General features: G+C 40.5%; 1 protein-coding gene across 1 annotated transcript in view; it reads left to right on the top strand.

The window, feature by feature from the left end:
- Nucleotides 1-21586, top strand: part of LOC122815150 (probable E3 ubiquitin-protein ligase HERC1) — a 5886073-nt gene that overhangs the window by 2950108 nt on the left and 2914379 nt on the right. The window contains exon 32 of the mRNA XM_044087407.1: nucleotides 20909-21006. Within this exon, the coding sequence (XP_043943342.1) occupies nucleotides 20909-21006 (98 nt within the window). The remainder of the gene's footprint in view (nucleotides 1-20908; nucleotides 21007-21586) is intronic.

The following is a 21586-nucleotide window of genomic DNA, read 5'->3' as shown; positions in this document are numbered from 1 at the left end:
CATAACCTGGTGTCTCACAGCATACTCTTGGGCTACAGCATTCCTATCATACCAGACCTTTTTTCTGCTGTTGCGCTCCTGCCAGCTTCTCCTGGGTTAAGCCCATGAGCTCCCTAAACCTTGTCCTGAGATTTAGGACATATGCCACAACAGACTCCTTGTGGGATTTGTACTCAGCCTCCCATTCATCATGATTCAGATCTAAAGGCCCCTTCACCCTATGCCTATACAGCAACTCAAAGGGTGAAAAACTTGGAGATTCATGGGGTACCTCTTTGTATGCAAACAGAAGATGGGGCAAATATTTGTCCGACTCTCTCTTAAACTGTTCAGCAAAGGCCCATAGCATGGTCTTTAGTGCAGAGTTTAAACTCTCCACAAGACCATTAGTCTGGGGGTGATAAGGGGGGGTGGCCTTTAGGTGCTTCAGTACACAGATCTCCCCCAGACAAGCCAGCATTTGCGACATGAAATTGGCACCTCTCTCAATCAGGATTTCTCTTGGGAAACCTGCTCTGCTGAAAATCCCTAACAAAATATTTGTCACCTTCTCTGCCTCGATGGAGAACAGAGCCACTGCCTCAGGGCATCTAGTAGCATAACCTTCTACCAGCAGGATATACTTCTTCCCTGCGAAACTTGGGGTATTCAGAGGCCCCACAATATCCATAGCTACCCTCTGAAATGGCTCTTCAATAACAGGCAAAGTCATCAAAGGAGCGTTGACTTTGTCTTCTGCCTTGCATACTTTTATGGCACTGCTCACAGGTCCTGCAGTACCCTGTTACATCCCTTGCATTCTCAGTCCAATAGAATTTCTGCATAATACATCTCTTGCTACGCTTTATGCCCATATAATCTGCAAAAGGAATGTCATGGGCTATGGCTAGAAATGCCAGATGGTAGGCTGTAGGTACTGCATACTGCTGTATTACCTCACCCTCTAGCCCTCCCTCATGGGTCCACTCTCTATACAAATAACCCTTTGTTCCAGTATACAGACTCTCCTTTTCCTTGAGAATCAGGTGCCTCCCTAGCTACCTTCCTCAGGTCTCTTATTGTAGAGTCCAAGAGCCGAGCCTGCTCAACTCTGTCTTTGTGACCCTTCCCAGCTGCCTTTCCACAGGAAGCCTTGTATTTTCTGACAGTGGTGTCTCACTGTCAGCTTGGGTATTACCCCTCACCTCTGCCCTTGCACTCACTCTGTCCAAGGAATTGTCAGTACCTACCAGCAGCTGTGGCTCACCTTCAGGCTCGCTGCTACAGGGTAGTTCCCACCCTGAAATAACCATCTCACCAGCCCTGGCTTCAGATGTGGGGTCTGTCTGGGTCTCCCACAGGCTACCAGACCCACATGCTGTCTCCAAACCTGATTGCATGTAACTGCATGCACACAAGGTACTGCACTGTCAAACTCATTCTCTATCAAGACATCTGCAGGGATATACACACCTACTTGCTTGCTTCCTTTTTCATCCTGCCAGTCAAGGTGAACCCTGGCCAAAGGCATTTGGAATGGGGTCCCTCCTAAAGCGCTGACTGGAGTGGACTGCCCAGGCAAGTACTGCTCCTCTTTGACCACTGCAGGCTTCACAATGGTTATGTCAGAGGGTGTCTCTATCTTAGCAGTGGGTTGTTTTCCATCCACAAAGATAGGATATAAACTCTGGTGATAGTGTGGTACCCCGTTTGTCTGCAAACAACTTACCACTGGCATACTGTTTTTCCCATTTGCTGGCTCCCCTACATTTTGTTCCCCAATTTACTTCTGTGGACATCTATGTGATACATGGCCACATTGGTACATTTAACACATCTAACCCTTGGTCCCAGCCATGTACCCGGCTTCCACTGTTACTGGTGGACTCTATTGGAGTGATTTAGGCTGCCCACCATGGGTTCTCTTGTATCCATGTGCAGCATTGGGTAGCTCCTTCTTGTGCAATGATGCCCTGCTTGCTATGTAAAGATCCCCTTTTCTCCCTAGCTCTTCTGCAGAGTTACAGTCCCGGTCTGCCAAACAAGATTTCCATGTCCTCAGGCAAAGTGTTAAGGGCTTTTCCCTCATCAAAAGGTCTGTCAGCCCTTCAAAAGTGGTGACCTGGCACCCACTCACTTACCTATGAAAATATTCAGGAATATAATCACATATACTTTTATCTGCCTTGTGTCTGTGCTCACAATTTTTTTTCCTGTAAGCTACAGATGATAACTTAAAGCATTCTAATAAGCATTGTTTGACTTTATCATAATTTAGACAATCAGTATCAAACAGTTTAGAAACAGCAGTTACAGCTTTACCATGGAGTAAGGGGGTCAGGAACTGTACCCAGAGACCTTGGTCAGCATTATACTGTTTACATACTCTTTCAAATATATGAATAAAACTCAAAATTATCACCCTCTGTAAACTGTGGAAGAAATTTACTGACCTTCATTGCTTTTGGGGTTCAGTTATTCCCTTCCCCATTACCTCCATTGTCCTGACAAACAGTCAAAATCTCTCTCTCCTGTTGATGCTGCTTCTCATTTTCTTTGGCCTCCAAATGCTGCAATCTCTCTGCTGATTCTAATTCCAAAGGTTTGGCCTCTAGTTCAAGTCTCTAACTCTAGATGGATTTTTAATTCCTCTGAAGAAAATGTGAACTGTCCTGTTTCTGAGGGCTGCAAATTTCCATCACCAGACTGGTTATCTTCCTGGTTACTGGTCTGAGTTGCAACTAAGGCTGAAATCATTTCTTCTTTAGTCAGGTTGGCATGCATTAGTCCTTTTGTTTCACTCACCTTGGCCAAATGGTTCTTTGTCAGCTTGCTATAATCCTCTGCTGACATATTTGCCTGCTTCCCTGATTATAAAGTAAATAAAACTGTTGTGAAAATGAAACTCAATGTTTACCTTGTGTGGCTGCTGAGTACACATACCTGTAGTGAAAACTGTTTACAGGCTACAGAAGTTCAGTTAATATCCACACCACTGCTCACCAATATGTGACATCCTCTCCTCTTGCCCAGTAATCAAGGAGTATGAATCCTCACCACTGACACTGAAAGGGGCATTCACTTGGAAAAGAAATAGATACACACAGTGTTTCCAGGTGTAGTCCTTTGCACTAAGCACAATTTCCCTTAAGGGCACACTCAGTCTGGGGTCTGGATTTCCCCCCTCTCTCTCTCTCTCTCTCCAGGCCCCCAGTAAGACTCCCCACTGGCACAGTTATAGAGTTGCGTCCTAGGCCAAGTTCTCCACCACTGTCTCTGTGAAACCAGTGCTCTCTGTCCCTGCTCCAAGTAGCTGTTGCACACACTCATTGAGATTTGATTTTCACACACACACACACACACACACACACACACACACTTGGGAAAGGCTGGCACAGATTTACCAGCTGTGCCCCTCTGCCCAGACTACAAGGTAGATAGTGAAATTAATACTAATACCAGTGGTAATGTTGCCCAAATACAAGGCTTTCAGAAGTGGCCACAGTGTCACCAAATACATATAAGTAATCTCAAAGGTTAAAAATATTCTCTAAAAGACAAGCCACAATGAAAGGTTTAGATATATTTAATAATAAATAATAAAAGAACATGAAAATACTAAATATCTATGTACAATAAATACTAGAGTTTCAATCCCAGGAAATATTAAAATAATACAGATGAATAGATTCACACAGATACAGAAAAATAGTACTTAACTAATCTCACTGTATTTTCCTGGCTGATCTAAAGAATTACTTTTCCCTGGTTACTTAATAAAGCAGGACAAGATGAAGTGGGTGAGAGACTCGTCTATGTCAGGTTCCAAAAAACAGACTGCTGTGAGACTTCTGTCTCATCTAGTGTTAAAACATCATTTTAGTCCTGGATTACAGAATGACATCACATACATCTGGTCATCTGACTCTGGTTCCCACACTACCCCCTTACCTAGCAACTGAAGTAGAATCTTGCACATATGTGATATCATACTCACAGAGAGAGCTTTGCTAAATGTGTTATAGCATCTGAATGCCATAAAACCATTTCAGCACTTCCACCCTTTCAGGGTAGCAATTAATTCTTCCTGTTTTGTAATTAGCAGTGATTCCTAGAAGTCCTTGAAGGCTGGTGTGCCGAGGCGCTAGAGCGAATTGCAATAAAAGTTTTTTTTCGATCACTAGGTGTGTGTCAAGATATTATACTTGATTTGGTGGTTTCTCGGACTCCTACTCCTTGTTTATATAGACATTGTGACTCTGGCTGCAATCAGAACTGTAAGATAATATCTTTATGGCCTACCAGGTAGTTTAATTTCAGCCTATTTTTCAAATTTAGCTGGACTGAGATTAACCTCTTCTCTTGCAGTATCCTCTGTTACAATGTATTCATTTCATTAGTTGCCATACAGTGTGACATACAGGTACATTTCTTTTTCTGTCCAGCAGGACCCACTGTTGGTACATTTTTTTTTTAACACAAACAGTTTTACAAATACATTTTCAACCCAAGCACATGTACAAATCAGTTTGATACACAAATGATCTACAATTCTTTACAAAACTCCAGCTAGCTATGCTGGCATGTGTTACACATCCACTGCCCTACTTCTGCTGGCATAGCTGGGAATACCTCACATCATGTCGATGCCCATCAGTTCTTCTCTGCTTCTTTGTCAGTTTAGATCTTACCTCTAATACATGTTGATGATAAGTTTCTGTATCAGCATGTATTATGGCTAAGACATGTTGATGATAAGTTCATGCATTAACTCTGCATTAAACGCTTAGAGTTAAATTCACTAAGCTAAGCCTTTCTGTAGTTGCCAAATTGCTTGTCTGGACTGAAACCTACACCAGAAGTACCTGCAGTGCCTTGGGAAGAGACCTAACAGCAATAACCATCTAAAGTTCTGGAATCTCAACCCTTCCAGCTGGAAATATCAACGGTAGAAACTCCAGACGTACTTTGCCTCCAACAGAATAGCTACACTTGAATTTTCTTTACATGTAGATTTCTGCCTTTAATTTCTCCACATCTTTTGGGTTTCTAATACCATGAAGGGAGTGGACTCCATTCCTAAGTCAAAGTATGATTAAAGTTCATGAAATTAGTATTGTTTTAATTGTTGATGTCACTAAAAGTGCTCTTCACAGCACCCGTGCATGTTCCCAGTAATGACGACTTCTGCAATTCATACGAAGTTACATGGATTGGTAACATATCTAAATACAACTGTAGATTCTTTTTTATAAGACCCGTTGCTCATACTACTATTGGAACTGTCTGAGTATCTTTCTTCCGTATTGCTCTCATATCTGCCTGCAGATCCTGATATTTTATGACTTTATGTCTCTGTATGCAAGACACTGTAATCACTGGGTGTGGTGATTTCAATTATCAGTGCTACTCTTGTCTTCTTTTCTTGAGCCATTATATCCAGTTTTCTAGCATCTATCTTTTGAACTGTTGGCAGTGGATGATCCCATGTGATGTAGACTTCATCATTTTCTATGATGTTTTGTGGCTTATGTTTCCAGTGTTTTTCAGACACTTCAGTACTATAATGTTTGCACAATCCCCAGTGCAACAATCTTGCCACATTATTATGCTTTTCAGTAAACAGTTTTTCTGCCATTAGTATGTTGCAACCAGCAACGAGTTGTGTTACTGTTTCCAGTTTGGATTTACAAAACTTGCATTTGTCTGTTTTTCCCACATGTTCATTGGACTTTGTAAACCAACGAGTACATAGCCCAGTATCCTGGGCTGCCAGTATTAACCTTTCATCTCTTGGTTTGAATTCACCTCTCCTTAACCATTCATGCTTTCATTCCTGATCAACATGAGGTTCTCCCCGAAGTTTTCTATACTTGCAACTATATTTATGCTTTTTCCACATTTCTTGCCTTCTCATCTGGTCCTTCACCTTATATTCTTTCTTTTGTTTTTTGGCACATTCAGTTTCTGCCTAATTTTTATCTACTTCTGGTTTGATGTCCATTCCTGACCAATGCTGATATGCGTCTGCTAAATTAAGCAGAGAAGTAATCTTAGATTTATTCTCCAAATATTTCAAACATTTCACTACATTTGGGTCTTGGGAGGTCAGCAGATATGTGTGGAGTCCCACAATTGCAGATCTATACATGTAATCAATTTCAAGGAGGTCCACCCTCCTTCAGAACGGGGAATATATAATCTTGGTATACACTGATTTTTATAAATCATTTGGTGAGCATGAAGCATCTTTCTTGTTTTCTTATCCAATCTATCCAATATGTTTTGGGGCCAGTCAGTCACTCCAAAACTTAAGTTACGACATGAAGACCAAATTCTTTTATAGCTTGGATTTTGTTCCTAAATGTTGGATTTTGTTCCTAGATGTCAATGCTGTTTTCAGGATTATTTTAAGTCTTCTAAAATATTCCTTACTAAGTTTTATTCGCATTTGTTCATGTTTTATTATTGATCCTTTATCAATTCCCTCTTGCTCAAGTTCTTTTATATCACATTCTTGTCCCAAACTGATGATCTGATGTTGTTAATCTCCTTCCCATTAATCACTGATGGGTCCGGTTCTGAGCCCTCTGAACCGAGTCGGCCTAATAACAAGCTTGCGTACCCAAAAACTCTACCAAGCTGCTACCCACAATGTCCTTCTCCTGGTTAACCTCAGATCTCGTTTGCCACCCAGCCATATAGCAGCGTTTCACTGAGCTTTCCAGCTAAGTGTCATATTTTTACAAATTTTGCTGTATTTTGAAACTTCTTTCTATTCTAACTAATTTTTTCTACCCTATTTCTCTATCTAGCTCTAGCCATCGAGTATTCCTTATACCATCATTGGTAACGCCCTCTCCTACCCTTGTGGTATCGTTTGATACCATTGTTGGTATCTTCCTTTTCTGCTTCTATTTCTATACTTTCTAGCAGTAATTTGTTTTCTTTTTGTGTGTTGGATATGTCTGAGAAAAAAGGGACTTTGGGGTTCAAACATTGCACTTCCTGCAATGGCAAACTCCCCAACAGCGACTTACAGGATGATTGTGTCTATTGTCTGGGGGTTTCTCACCTCTCTGTGAAACCTCCTTGCCAGATTTGCTTGAGTTTTAGTCAGCGGATGCTGAATGAGCGAAAAAACAAATTTATCTTGAAAGGCCTGTTAACCTCACCTTTCTCAGAGGCCCTTTCTGTGTCGGTGGTCTCAACCCCTCCAGTGAAGGACAAAAAATGTCCACATTCCAATCCCTCTTCACCGGCTGGTGATAAGGGCAAGTCCCACAAATCTTCTACTAAACACAAGATTGCTTCCTTGGCTCCGAATATTCCTGTTGCTTCTGTTCCAAGCTCAGCTCGAGTTGATTCTTTGGACATTACGATAACTTTGACGACGCCACCTGTGGCACCAACATCTACGGCACCAGTCATAACTAGAGTAACGACTACGGCTTTGACCTTAGTGTCTTCTATAGTCTCGGCACGGACATCACCTTTCACCGCACCGAAGACAGTTCCAACAATCCCCTTGGAGCCAATAATAACCTCAACTCTGAGTGCCTCCTTGGCACCGAATCCTTTCTCGACACCGTTAGTTCCTCTGTTGCCTGTTTCCAAGTTAGAGTCTTCAGTGCTGACAATTCAAACACCACTGACCCAGTACTCCCCCTCACTGGGCCCATTCCTAGGCCAGGCTTATAGCCCTTTCCTGGATTGGCCTGGCTTTGCTTTGGGAGTGTCTGTAAGGTCCACCAGGAGTCTGTCTGAATTCGATGTGGTGCGCCTGCTAGACCTGCTGTTGACAGCCAGAGGGATAACAAACATTCCTAAGACTCATCCCACTTCGGGTTTGGGTCTACTGCTCCCAGGACTCCTACTTATACTCCTCCCTCAGATCCATCGGTCCCAAGGCCCATAGCTCCGACATCTTTGGTGAGAACCCTTTCCTTGGCACCAACAGTGACCTTCACTGGGTTTTGGTTCCATCTGAACCGTCCCTTCCTCAGTCTCATGGTTGGGGGATGGAACTCTCAGTTCTGAGCACGGTTCCTTCTGAGCATGGTTCCAAGTTTTTAATCAGTTCCGTCCTCGGATCCGGGCGCAACACCTGCCCTGATCTTGCTTGAGGCTCCACACCCGAGAATGGGTCTGACGGAGCGAGGTGTGACCCCGGTTCCGAGATTGTCTTGCTCAGTCCCGGGCTCCCATTCATCTTTGGGCGGGCCTACTTTCTGGGTGATGGAGAGGGTGCTTGCTTCTGGAAGTGCTCCTCCTACGTTGGATCTTCCCCTTGCTCCTTCTCCCCAGGTCCACCTCCCCAAGATTCCGAGAGCACAAGCCTCAGGAAACCCCAGTTCAGGTTAATTTTCCTTCCAAGTCTTCTTCAGACATTCCCACTAAAGAACCCCCTTGGAAGAAGACGTGTAAGAGGAAACACCTTGACTCTCCGGAGGAGTCTCTCATAGAGGATACGGACTACGATGATGGGGAAGGGTCCCCATGTTCACCCCCTGACTATGTCTCCGTCAGAGACATCCTGGAAATATTGAAATAGAGGGGTGGCTGGAAGCCCTCCAACCCTATCTCGGAGGAGTCTGTCTACCTGCATGGAAGAACCCTGATTCTATTGAGGCCATTCCCCGGAGACCAGACAAGATTTTTTCCCCACCAGAGAAGCATCCCACTGGTCTAGAGGCTTGCCAGTAGATGCTATGGTGGTGGCAGCGGCCACTAAAAAGGACCTTGCGGAGGAAAGTCCTACTGTCCACCTGCCCAACAGAGAGTCCCGGGCTGTGGACAGACTAGGGAAGTGAGTTTTTGCTGAAGTGACCTTTGCAGTCAGGTCTCTGAATTACTTAGCACATTTCAAGAGGCTCCAAAGAGATCTGATCTCCGAACTTTCTGGAGCCCTCGCGGGTCAAGTTTCTGATGGGGCACGAGACATGGTTGGCTCTAAACTTGCCACCCTTGAGTCTATATCCAACTTGTCCATGAGGTTGCTCTCCTATGCAACCGAAGGGGCGGCTAAAGCTGTGGGTGCAGGCGTAGTTATGAGACGTCATGCCTGGATGCGTATTTGTGACCCCACGCACTCCTTCAAGTCCTCCTTTTTGAACGCCCCTATTGAACCATCATCCTTGTTTGGTTCTAAAGTAAAGGGCACACTGGCCAGATGCGAGCAGGATGGAAAGACCTTGTCTGTCATTGGCCTACGTTTTTCCAAGTCTCAACGTTCTTTTTCCAGAAACTAGAGGAGTGGGAAAATATGGCACAAAAAATCTCAAGGTCCTTTCTGCAACGCACATGGTGAGGATTCCCTAGAGGCAGAGAGGGTTCCAATGGCAGAAGATGCCCTTTTAGGGGTCAATCAAGACTCTAGGGATTCTGTCACCGGGCGGTCTTATCAACACTCCTGAAGCATTGCCCGATTGTTTTTCTCTGGAAGCAGTCGGGGCTCATTTTTTTCTGCACCAAACTGTCTGGCACTCTATTACACATGATCAGTGGGTGCGGATAGTAATTTCCAGAGGCTATTACATCCCTTTAATATCACACCCAAAACTTACAAAGAACCTTCCTGATGTTCCACCCAGTCAAAGGGAAGAAGCTGCTTCAGAGATAAGAAAGCTGTGTCAAAAAAGAGTCATCCAACCAGTCCCCCAAGACCATCCGGATCCGGTTTTTACTCAAGATTTTTTTTTGGTGCCAAAAAAGACTCTGGACTGGAGACCCATTTTGGATCTCAGCCATCTGAACAAGTCAGTAGTTCAAACCAAATTCCACATGGTCACTATACAATCCATTCTCCCTTTTTTATGGGAGGATGTTTGGATGTGCTCGATAGACCTCCGGGATGCATATTACCACATCAAAATGGACAAATGCTCCAGGAGTCTCCTTTGTTTCCGGCTAGGAGCCAATCATTACCAGTTCAGAAGTCTGTATTCGGTCTCTCTTCGGCCTCCAGAGTATGTGATTGGCTCCTCTTCTCCCCCACCAAGCATCTCCTGACCATAGTCCTCCACCACACTCTCTCACTGATGGAGTCTCTAGGCATCACAGTCCATTGAGAAAAATCCAATCTTCAACCTACCCAACAACTGGAATTTATAGGGGCAGTTTTCAATACTCGAACAAGCCTGTTTCCAGCTTACAGGCTTCAGAGATTAAGATTACAAGTACAAGTGATACTCTGTCAAAGAAAGGTGTCAGCAAGAGAAGTTCTCCAGGCTCTGGGGTCTATGGCTGCGGCCATTCCATTTGTTTCTCTGGCAAGATTACATATGAGACTGTTACAATGGCTCCTTTTATCCCAATATTTGGCAAATCTTCACCCCCTAAACTCGCAGATCCTCATCACCAATTCCTGCAAGCAAGATCTTCTTGGTGGATGAGGCCAGACAAAAATCTTTGGTGTCCAGATTCCTCAACCCAATGCCACAGTGACCACGGACGCTTCCCTGATAGGGTGGGGGGCCATTTTCAGGGAAAGACAGTCCAAGGTACGTGGTCCAGGTTACAGACCAACTTGCATATCAATGTTCTGGAGTTGAGAGCAATGCTGTTGGCGTTGCAGGCACTACATCCGCTCTTTCCATCGGGAATGATTGTGATTCAGTCAGACAATATGTCAGTAGTCTGGTACATAAACAAGGAGGGACCAAATCCTACCCCCTGTGTCGAGATGCCATGAGAATTTGGCACTGGGCGATAGCTTCAAACCGCTTTCTTATAGCAACACATATCCCGGGGAGCTCCAGCGTGATTGTGGACAGGCTAAGCAGATGCATCCTCCTTCCACATGAGTGGTCTCTCAGTCTGATCATGACAGCAGAAAGTTTCAGCCATTGGGGCCAGCCATGCGTCCCCTTCAAACAACAAATGCAGCAGCTTCTTTGCCCTTTTTCCCCCAGAAGGGGAGTCACTGAGAGATGCTTTGACAAACGATTGGCCCACGGGTCGCCTCTATGCTTATCCTTCAGTTCCCTTGATACCCCTATTTCTGAAGAAAGCAGTTCAGTTGAGATGCAAGGTGATCCTCATTCTGGCGTTGACAAGTGTGGTTCCCCTTCATTCTGTCTCACCTATTACAACCTCCATGGATCCTGGATACTCGTCAGGACCTAATCTCTCACCCCCAAGGGTTGACTCCCCCAAATCTGTCCACTCTCAAGTGGACAGCTTGGTTTCTCCACTTCCATTAGTTGCCAGGCAGGAAATCCTCTCCTCACCTGTTTGCAATATTATTCTGGCCTCCCATAAGCCATCCACCAGAAAACTCTACAGAGATAAGTGGAAAAGGTTCACTCTCTGGTCTAAAGAACAGATGTTAGACCCCTTCTCAGCTCCTGTAACTGTTATACTTCAATACCTTTCTGAGTTTTTTGAGAATGGAGCATGAGCTTCTACTATTCGAGTCCACTTGGCAGCTGTGCTGAAATTTTTAATTTGCTATTTGCGATAGTGCATGATAGATCCTTGTCTGTTCTAATACAGTGCATTGCTTTTATCACATTTATCTTTCTTAATATTTTTGTTGATCTGTTCCCTCTTCTGTAGTCTTCTAAGATTGATACTTATTGTCCTAATTGCTTTATAGATTTCTCTGTTCAGTGCTTCCATGATGGTATTCGATTTCTCTCCTTCCTTTCCTTCACTGCCCTATCTTCTTGTTGTAGAACTTTATCAGTTATTAATTTAGCAGCACATTGATATATCCTGTTTACTTCTGTTATATCATATGGGACTCTATGGACAGTCCTAATTACTGCAGTCATTTGTTTTATCAGACTTCTGACTTTTTGGATTTTATTGACTTTCTGCAGTCTATTTCTCTCATTGATCTTAACATATCTCATCCATGTCTGTTAAATCAAGTAACTCTTCTCTTAGCTTATTTTCTTCCAAACTGAGGACACATCCCTTGTTTTCTATTTCCTGTGGGAATTGTATATTTTATAGCATCTTCCTGTGGCACCTTCTCTTCAGTTTCCTCCTGTGCCATCTGTTGCTCTGTCATATGGGAACTTACTGGCCTATCACTCCTCAACATTGACTGCATCAGAGTTTCCTGTTCCTTTCCTTGCTGTCTAGCTTCAAGTGAACATTTATACTGGTTTTCTGTGGAAGGCTCCAAAGTATCTTGATGTGGTACCTGACCAGTTGCTTCCCATTCTACTTTTTTCTCCCTTAATTTCGATATCCATTGCTCTATCCTGTTGTGCTTTCTGCATTCGATTTTCTACACTGAATCCTTCACTTTGCAGGTACTCCATAACCTCAGTTTCTATTTCTTTAACTTCTCCATTACTAATCCCATTTTCTGCTTTTCTTCTTTGTCTTTTTATTTTTTGTATTGTAAAGTTTTCCATGTCCGGATTCCTTTGCCTGTATTTCTCCTCAAATGTCTTTGGTGTTGCTCTTTTTGTATTGGTTAGTTTTGCTTTCTCCTTAGCATAAACATCACACCATATTAAATCTCTTTTTCTTTCCCATGTCCATATTTCTTCTTCACATGTCTCCTGATCTTTCTGTTTCTCCTTACTTTGGGGACTCACTCCATCATGCTGTGATGTAACATGTTTTAGACCTTCTACACCAAATCCTTTACTTTGCAGGCACTCCATAACTTCAACTTTATTTTTTTAACTTCTACTTTACTAATCATTTTTTCTACATTCCATCTTTGTGATATTATTTTTTTATTGTGAAAACTTCCATATCTGGATGCCTTTGCCTGTATTTTTCTTCAAATATCTTTGGGGCTGCCTTCTTTATATTTATTAATTTGGCTTTCTCCTTTGCATAAATATTGCATCATATCAAATTTCTTTTTCTTTCCTATGTCCATATTTCATTTTTATACTTTTCGAATATCTCTACATTTTCTTATTTATATTTTTGCACTTCCTCAGTTGCTTCTTTTTCCAAACAGATCAAAGTTTCTTGATCTGTATACTGTTTTTCACAAATCTGTTGTATTAATGAATGCAAATTTTCATTTCAGTTTTTATTGCAGAAGTGTTTTTCTTTCCTCTAATTTCTTTCTTAATCATTTTGTATATCTTGTGTCTGGAAATTCTGAGCTTTTTGCGTAATAGTAACAATACATAATTTCTTTCTTATCCTCAATAGTCCACTCAGATCCCATTTGCTGCAAGTGCAGATTGCAATCCAGTGGTGCTGTAGATCCTAGTCATCTCATCTGTTCAGTCTGACTGATGGATCTTTGAGTTGCTTGTTGCATCCAGACTGGCAAAACTAGTGCTCCTCTCTCAAGCTCCTTTAGTTTTTCCCTACCCATATTGTACCTGTAGGTGAAGCTGTCACATAACTTATTTGCTGCCTTAGCACTTGGACATGATCTTGCCAGTAGCTAAGTGCTCCACCTTATATTTTCCTTCTAACAGTATTTTGATCTGTATTTAACTCTGTGCTCTGTAAAATAGTCTTGTAGCTGTTTCTTCTTTTGCAGTATAGCGAGCTGGCCTGCAGACATATTACATTTGCTGCTGCTTTAAAAAAAAAAAAATATATATATATATATATATATATATATATATATATATATATATATATATATATATATATATATATATATATATATATATGTGTATATATATATATATATATATATATATATATATATATATAGTTTCTTGCTCTGTAATTTAGAGGTTTATTGTTAGAATTTCACTATTTGAAATATACTGTGTTTCCCTGGTGTGTGTGTGTGTGTGTAGATTGGCCTATGGAGGAAGGCAATCAGAAAAGTTTCAAAAAGTATTCTCTGTGCAGCCATAAGATTCCCCCCCTCAAGATGCAAACAAAGTGTATTGTGTGCTTTGGGAGTGGAGTACTGGCTGATTGTTCTGTGTATAAGGCCTTTGGTCAAGTAGCCTTAGCAGACAGACAAAACAAACATGTTATCTAAGGCTTGCTACCCCAGATCCAGATCCAGAGGCAGTGAAGTCCTGAAAAGAGAGAAGGAGCAGGAAAAAGAAAAGAAAAAAAAAAGACTAGTGACAATGGTAGGCATTCTGACTCAAAAAATGTTAAAGTCCAACTTAATCTCCCATGTCGGCTGCAATGGCTTTGAAGCTGGTCTTCATTTCAGACAGATGTCTTAAACATTTTGCCAGAGGCACTTCCTCCAACAGGGAACATTCTCAATTCCCTTCCTGGCCTTCTTCACAATCTTCCAGTCATTCAGATCCTTCATTAGTGCTTTAGAAATAGATTGGGATTGCATAATGAAGGCTCTTCTCAAGGCCAAGATTCTAATGGGGGTTGTTCCGTCCCACTCTGTCTCAAGGGCAGAATGGGCTGGTTTTTCATCTCCCATTTTTACTCCTCCTCCAATCCAGATTTCATCTCATTCAGTTTTTGAAGTAACAACTCACACAGAAGTTGCAACCATGGCACTGCTTCTTCTTCAGTCTCGACTCCAAGGACTCTGCATATGATGTGCTTGACTCTGAGACCCTAGGAGTCAAGTGGATCTCTGGGCTGACATCCCGACATCAGTGCATCAGCACCAGCACGGTCTTCAGATCCATCCTGTATAGCTTTATAATTGGTATCAGATTTGTCAACCTTCAAGACTGGGCCACTGATCTCCCTCCACAAGGTTCTTTGTCAGCTTTGGAGATTCCCTCATCAGGGTTGCCTACTTTTTTCCCTCCAGGAATGTCTGTTGTACTTAGTGGAGGTTCCTCACGTCTGGCAGATGTAGGGTCAGCCTTTGGGGTTATCTGATGAATTATAGATTATTCAGTGAGAGATTGTCTTTGGGTTTCTTTGGTGTTGGCTCCATCACAGGACAGTCCCTCATTTCTAAATCAGCTCTGTCATGCTTTTCTGTATTATTACTTTACACTCAGAGTTACAGTTATAGAAGTGAAATCCAGCTATAAATGGGGGTTCCTGACATTACTGCCCTTATGAACTTGTGTAACAACTATATGGTAAAGATTCCAGAGGAGCTGGATGTAGCCTTGCAGAATCACACTAAGTTTAAAGTGCGTAATGTAATTTGTAATGGTTAACCATTGTTGATACCATTTATGTTATGATGTTGTTTCCTTACTAATTTTAACACCAGCTACCTTATGGAGTTTTCCTTTTTTTTTTTTAATTTCTCCATATCTTTTGGTTTCTAATACAATGAGGGGAATGGACCCCATTCCTAAGTCAAAGTATGATTAAAGTTCATGAAATTAGTATTGTTTCACTCTTTGATGTTAGCCAAAAGTGCTCTTTGCAGCACCCGCAATGTGCCCAGTAATGACTCCTGCAATTTGTACGGAGTTACATGTATTGGTAGCACATCTAAATATGATTGTAGACCTTTTTTTTTTTTTTTATATATAAGACCCCTTGCTCCTACTACTGTTGGAAGTATCTGGGTATCTTTCTTCCACATTGCTCTCGTTTCTGCATGCAAATCCTGATGTTTTATGACTTTGTCTCTCTCTCTGTATGCAGGACACTGTAGTCACTGGGTGTGACGATTTCAATGACCAATGCTACTTTTGCCTTCTTTTCTTGGACCACTATATCAGGTTTTCTAGCATTTGTCTTTTGAACTGTTGGCATTGGATGATCCCATGTGATGTAGACTTCTTCATTTTCTATGATGCTTTTTGGCTCATGTTTCCAGTGTTTTTCAGCCACTTCAGTACCATAATGTTTGCATAATCCCCAGTGCAACAGTCTCGTCGCATTATTATGCCCTTCAGTTTCCTTATTTTTTTAATTTCTCCAAATCTTTTAGATTTCTAATACTGCAACAGAAATGGACCCCATTCCTAAGTCAAAGTACGATTAAAGTTCATGAAATTAGTATTGTTTCACTCTTTCATGTCAGCCAGTAGTGCTCTTTGCAGCACTCGCAATGTGCCCAGTAATGACTCCTCCTGAAATTTGTATTGAGTTACATGTATTGGTAATATATCCAAATACGATTGTAAACTCTTTTATATAAGACCCATTGCTCCTACTACTTTTGGAACTATCTGGGTATCTTTCTTCCACATTGCTCTCGTTACTGCTTGCAAATCCTGATATTTTATGACGTGTCTCTACACAAGACACTGTAGTCACAGGGTGTGGCGATTTCAGTGATCAATGCTACTTTTGTCTTCTTTTCCTGGACAGCAATATCTGGTTTTCTAGTATCTGTCTTTTGAACTGTTGGTAATGGATGATCCCAAGTGATGCAGACTTCGTCATTTTCTGTGATGCTTTATGGCTCATATTTCCAGTGTTTTTCAGCCACTTCAGTGACATAATGTTTGCACAATCCCCAGTGCAACAGTTTCGCCACTTTATTATGCCTTTCAGTATACAGTCCTTCTGCCATTAGTGTGTCGCAACCAGCAACAAGGTGTGCGACTGTTTTCAATTTTGTTTTACAAAACCTACATTTGTCTGTTTCTCCCATATGTTCAATGGACTTTGTAAACCAACGTGTACGTAACCCACTATCTTGTCTGCCAAAATTAACCTTTCATCTCTTGGTTTAAATTCGCCTCTCCTTAACCATTCCTGCATTTGTTCCTGATCAGCATGAGGTTCTTTCAGAAGTTTTCTTTACTTGTAACCATATTTTTACTTTTTCCATATTTCTTGCCTTCTAATCTGGTCCTTCACCTTATATTCTTTTTTTTTTGTTTTCTGCCACATTCAGTTGCTGCCTGGTTTATATCTACTTGTGGTATGATTTCTGTTCCTGCTTGACGCCGATATGCTTCTACTAGCCTAAGCAGGGAAGTTAGCTTAGATTTATTCTCCTCATGTTTCAAAACTTACACTACATTTGGGTCTTGTGAGGTCAGCAGATATGTGTGGAGTTACACAGTTGCAGATCTATACATGTAATCATTTTCAAGGAGGCCCATCCCTTCTTCGGAATGCAGAATATATAATCTTGGTATGCACTGTTTTTTATAAATGATTTGTTGAGCATGAAGCAGCCTTGTTTTCCTATCTAATCTGCCCAGTGCATTTTAGGGCCAGTTAATCATTCCAAAAGTGTAAGTAAGGACAGGAAGAGCAAATTGGTTTATAGCTTAGATTTTGTTCCTAGATGGCAACACTGTTTTCAGGATTAATTTAAGTATTCTAAAGTACTCCTTACTAAGTGTTATTTGCATTTGTTCATGTTTCATTGTTGATGCTTCATCAGTTCCCAAATATTTATACAATCCCTCTTGCTCAAGTTCTTTTATATCACATTCTTGTCCCAAACCATTGTTTTCTTGGTGCTGCAGTGTTCCTGCTTTAAAGGTTGCTTTTGCACATTTATCAAGACCAAATGACATTCTTATATCATATGAAAAAGTTTTAACAAGTTGCAGTTGTGCTTTCAGTTCCTCATCTGATGAGCTATACTGTTTCAAATCATTGACAAAGAGAAGATGAGAAGTCTTTGGACTTTGTTGTTTTCTAGGAGGCAAGTTATAGCCATGACCTAAGCTGTTAGGTAGACATCTTAGTGGATTAAAGGCAAGGTAGAATAGCAGCGATGACAGAGAGTTACCGTGGAATATCCTCCTCTGGATTTTTATCCCTGGAATAATAAGTTGTCCTTTATCATGACTTAATTGGAAAGTGATCTGCAACTGTTTCATGGTCACTGGAATGTAGATGATCGGTGTAAGGTATATGTTGTATATTTTTAAGCACTCTTTTTTTTCCATGAATGTGGGATACTGTGAAATGCTTTTTGTAGTCAATCCATGCCATACTTAAATTCTTCCCCTTTTTACAGTTCTCCTTTATGACTTTATTTAACAACAAATGATCCTTTGTTCCATATGACTTTCTTTTATTGCCCTTTTGTTCCGTTGCCATAATTGAGTTTTCTTCTAAATGACTATAAACTCTGATGGCATCAGTTCCAGTGTATAGTTTATACATCGGCAAGTTATTGGTCTGTAATGTTTAGGGTAGCTTTCAGGTTCACTCTTAAGTAGGAGCATTGTTTTTCCTGTTGTTAGTCAGGTTGGTGTCTGTTCAGGTTGTGCAAGTAAATAATTCTTACTCATGGCTAAATCTTCATGCAAAGATGTTAATACTTTTAACCAGAAGTTAGGTACTGCATTTGGGACCGGTGTTTTCCAGTTAGAGGCTTTTCTTAACTTTGTTTCAATCTCTCTGGTTATTACTTCATCCCATGTCATATCCTGTACCTTTGAACTTCTTACTCTTTCTTTTACTTCTTCTGTCCATTTAGCATTTTTATGTTCCACAGGATCTTCATAGATACTTCTCCAAAATGTATCTAGCTCTTCTTTTTTGGTGGTCTTTTAATTCCTGTTACCTTATTTCCCAAGTCTCTATAAAATGTTTTTGGGTCATAAATAAATTGCTTATTTTGTACTTTCATTTATGTTTGTCTACGTATCTTATAAGTTATTTCGCCTGTGCTGAGATTTTTAGTGTATTATTTGTGATGGTACATGATAGATCCTGATCTGTTCTAATACTGTGCATTGCTTTTATCACATCTATCTTTCTGAGTATTTTTGTTGATCTGTTCTCTCTTCTCTACTCTTTTAATAGTGACACTTGTCTTAGTTGCTTTATACTTTTCTGTATTCAATACTTCCATGATGGTATTTGATTTCTTCCTTTCTCTCTCTCTAACTACCCTGTGTTCTTGTGGTAGAACTTTATCTGTTATAAATTTAGCTGCACAGTAATATATCCTGTTTACGTCTGTTATAGCACATGAATTTCTATGAACAGTCCTAATTACTGTGTTCATTTGTTTTATCAGACTTCTGACTTTTTGGATTTTATTGACCTTCTGCAGTCTATTTCTTTCATTGATCTTAATATGTCTATCTATCTCTATTAAGTCAAGCAACTCTTCTCTTAGCTCTGTTTTTTCTAAACTGAGGGCATATTTTTTGTTATCCAATTCCTGCAGGCATTCTATAGAAAGTTGTATTGCATCTTTCTGTGGCAGATTCTTTTCAATTTCATCCTTTGCCATCCGTTGCTTTGTCATGCGAGAACTCACTGGCCTATCACTCCTCAACATTAACTGCTTCAGAATTTCCAGAGTTTCCTGTTCCTTCTCTTGCTGTCCAGCTTCAAGTGAATGTTTATACTGGTTTTCTGTGGAAGGCTCCAAAATATCTTCATATGGCACCTGACCAATTGCTTCCCATTGTATTGGTTTCCCCTTAATTTGGAATTCCATTGTCTGTCCTGTTGTAGTGCTTTCTGAATTAGATTTTCTACATTGAGTCCTTCACTTTGGAGGTACTTCATGACCTCAAGTTTTTATTTCTTCAACTTCTTCATTACTGATATCCTTTTCTACCTTTCCTCTTTGTCTTCTTATTTTTGTATTGTAAAGTTTTCCATGTCTGGATTCCTTTGCCTATATTTCTCTTCAAATATCTTTGGTGCTGTTCTTTTTGTATTGATTAGTTTTGCTTTCTCCTTTGCATAGATATTACACCATATTAAATCTTTTTCTTTCCCATGTACATATTTCTTCTTCAGATGTCTCCCGATCTTCCTGTTTCTCCTTATTTTGGGGACTCGTTCCATCATGTTGTGATGTAACCTGTGTTAGACTTTCTACATCAAATTCTTCACTTTGCAGGCATTCCATGACTTAATTTTTCATTTTTTAAACTTCTACTTTACTAATCTTCTTTTCTACATTCCCTCTTTGTGATATTGCTTTTTTATTATGAAATTTTCCATATCTGGATGCCTTTGCCTGCATTTTTGTTGGAATATCTTTGGGGCTGCCTTCATTATGTTGATTAATTTGGCTTTCGCTTTGCATAAATATTGCACCATATCAAATCTCTTTCCCATGTCCATATTTCTTTTTTGTACTTTTCAAAAATATCTAGGTTTTGTTGTTTATATTTTCGTACTTCAAGTGCTTCATTTTCCAAACAGATCAAAGTTTCTTTGTCGATTATGCTGTTTTTCAAAAATCTGTTGTATTAATGACAACTTTTTATTTGAAGCTTCTGACAGTTTTTCTTGCGGAAGTATTTTTCTTTCCTCTAACTTATCTCTTAACCTTTTTTGTATATCTTGTGACTGTGAATTCTGGGCTTTTTGCATAGTAGTAACAATACATAATTTCTTCCTTATCCTCGATAGTCTATTCTGTCGTCTTTATGGCTCTTCTTTGGCCTATCAATTTTTGTGATTTTTTGTGGAGTTCTACTTCCTTCCACAACAGGGGCCCATCTTCCCCTGAGCCTGGCCTGACCCCATTGTAGGAATATTTCTGTATTTGAGGATTCTACACTGTCATTTTTTCCAGTCCTGGTACCAGTGCGCCTACCAGGATTGGGTACTTTTTTATCTTGGGTCTTGTACCTTTCAGTTTCCTTACTGGGTGAGTTCAATAATGTATTTACTTCTTTTTATATATTTTCACCTTACTTTGTTTATTTTCTGTGTATAGGACAGTTTTTATTTAGTTGTAAGTGACTAAGTCACGACTAAGAAGGGGCACTTGTCTCTCAAAATAACTAAAACTAAATAAATATAACAGCGCTGAAGTAAAGAGAGAAGGTGGAACACAAGTGAAACCTTGAAGGGTATTACCTTAAAAACATAATAAGGGGTGTCACTGGCTCAGTTTTGAAAACTGGGGTGAAATGCTGTTGTACTGCTTATTTTTTTACAGATATGGGAAGTACTTAGTATAATGTTCTTGTTGAGGTTGTGGAGTTAAAGCATAGGTTGATATTCAAAAGTAAGTGGAAGAGATGTAGCAATTTTAATAAGGAACAGGCAAAAATAAGATATTAGTCAGCCTAGAAATGCATCTGAGACATAAATTAATGAATTTAACATTAACTCCGACTGGGAAAAGATGATTTTTTTTTTGTGTTAGTTGTTTTTTTTTTAAGTTTGCATATTATTCCCTTTTGTGCAGGCATGCCTCTTATTCGGAACTTGAGAACAAGGCTACTGCTGCTACACGTCTTGGAAGCTGCACTGCCTGCATGCTCAGATCAGGACATGATTGAGAAGGTGAGCACAATTAGTATGAAATGCAGTCAGTTGCTCTCACTCTAAAAGGGTCTATTTCTTAGATCAGTGCTAAATAAAACAAGCATGTATATTTAATTATCACACATTTGTTTCAACAAGTGACATGCTAAAAACTTGGGAGGAAGAGCAAGTTTGTGAGTAAAAATGCCCTCTCAGTATCTATATAACATTCCAGTTTTACCACATGTAACAAACACTGTTTTATACATTTACCCAGTTAACAAATGATAACAAAAAAGTGTTAACAGTAGGAGGAAAATGTGGAATTGGGTCTAGAAACCGTGAGTAAAATGCTTAAATCACTTAAGTTAATGGCTCTACTGAATACAACCTTTGGGTGTGAAGAACATCTGTTATGGTGCAGTTGCATTAATGTGGTCCTCTTCCTGGGAATTACAGGCCTATTAGTCTTAATCATATTATTTTCAAGGATATGGAACTTGCAGATGATCTAATAAACAGCAGTATAGGTGACATAGCATGGATGTGTCTAATGACTCTGGTAAACAACTTTGAGAGGTTAACACAAGCCTTGAACAGTGGTCATGCTGTCCATACT

Source organism: Protopterus annectens, chromosome 1.part1, assembly GCF_019279795.1.
Source record: "Protopterus annectens isolate FY-2018-M chromosome 1.part1, PAN1.0, whole genome shotgun sequence".
In the NCBI taxonomy this organism is placed as follows: domain Eukaryota; kingdom Metazoa; phylum Chordata; order Ceratodontiformes; family Protopteridae; genus Protopterus; species Protopterus annectens.
The sequence above is the reverse complement of the archived record's forward strand: the minus strand, read 5'-3'. Positions and strand labels throughout refer to the sequence as shown.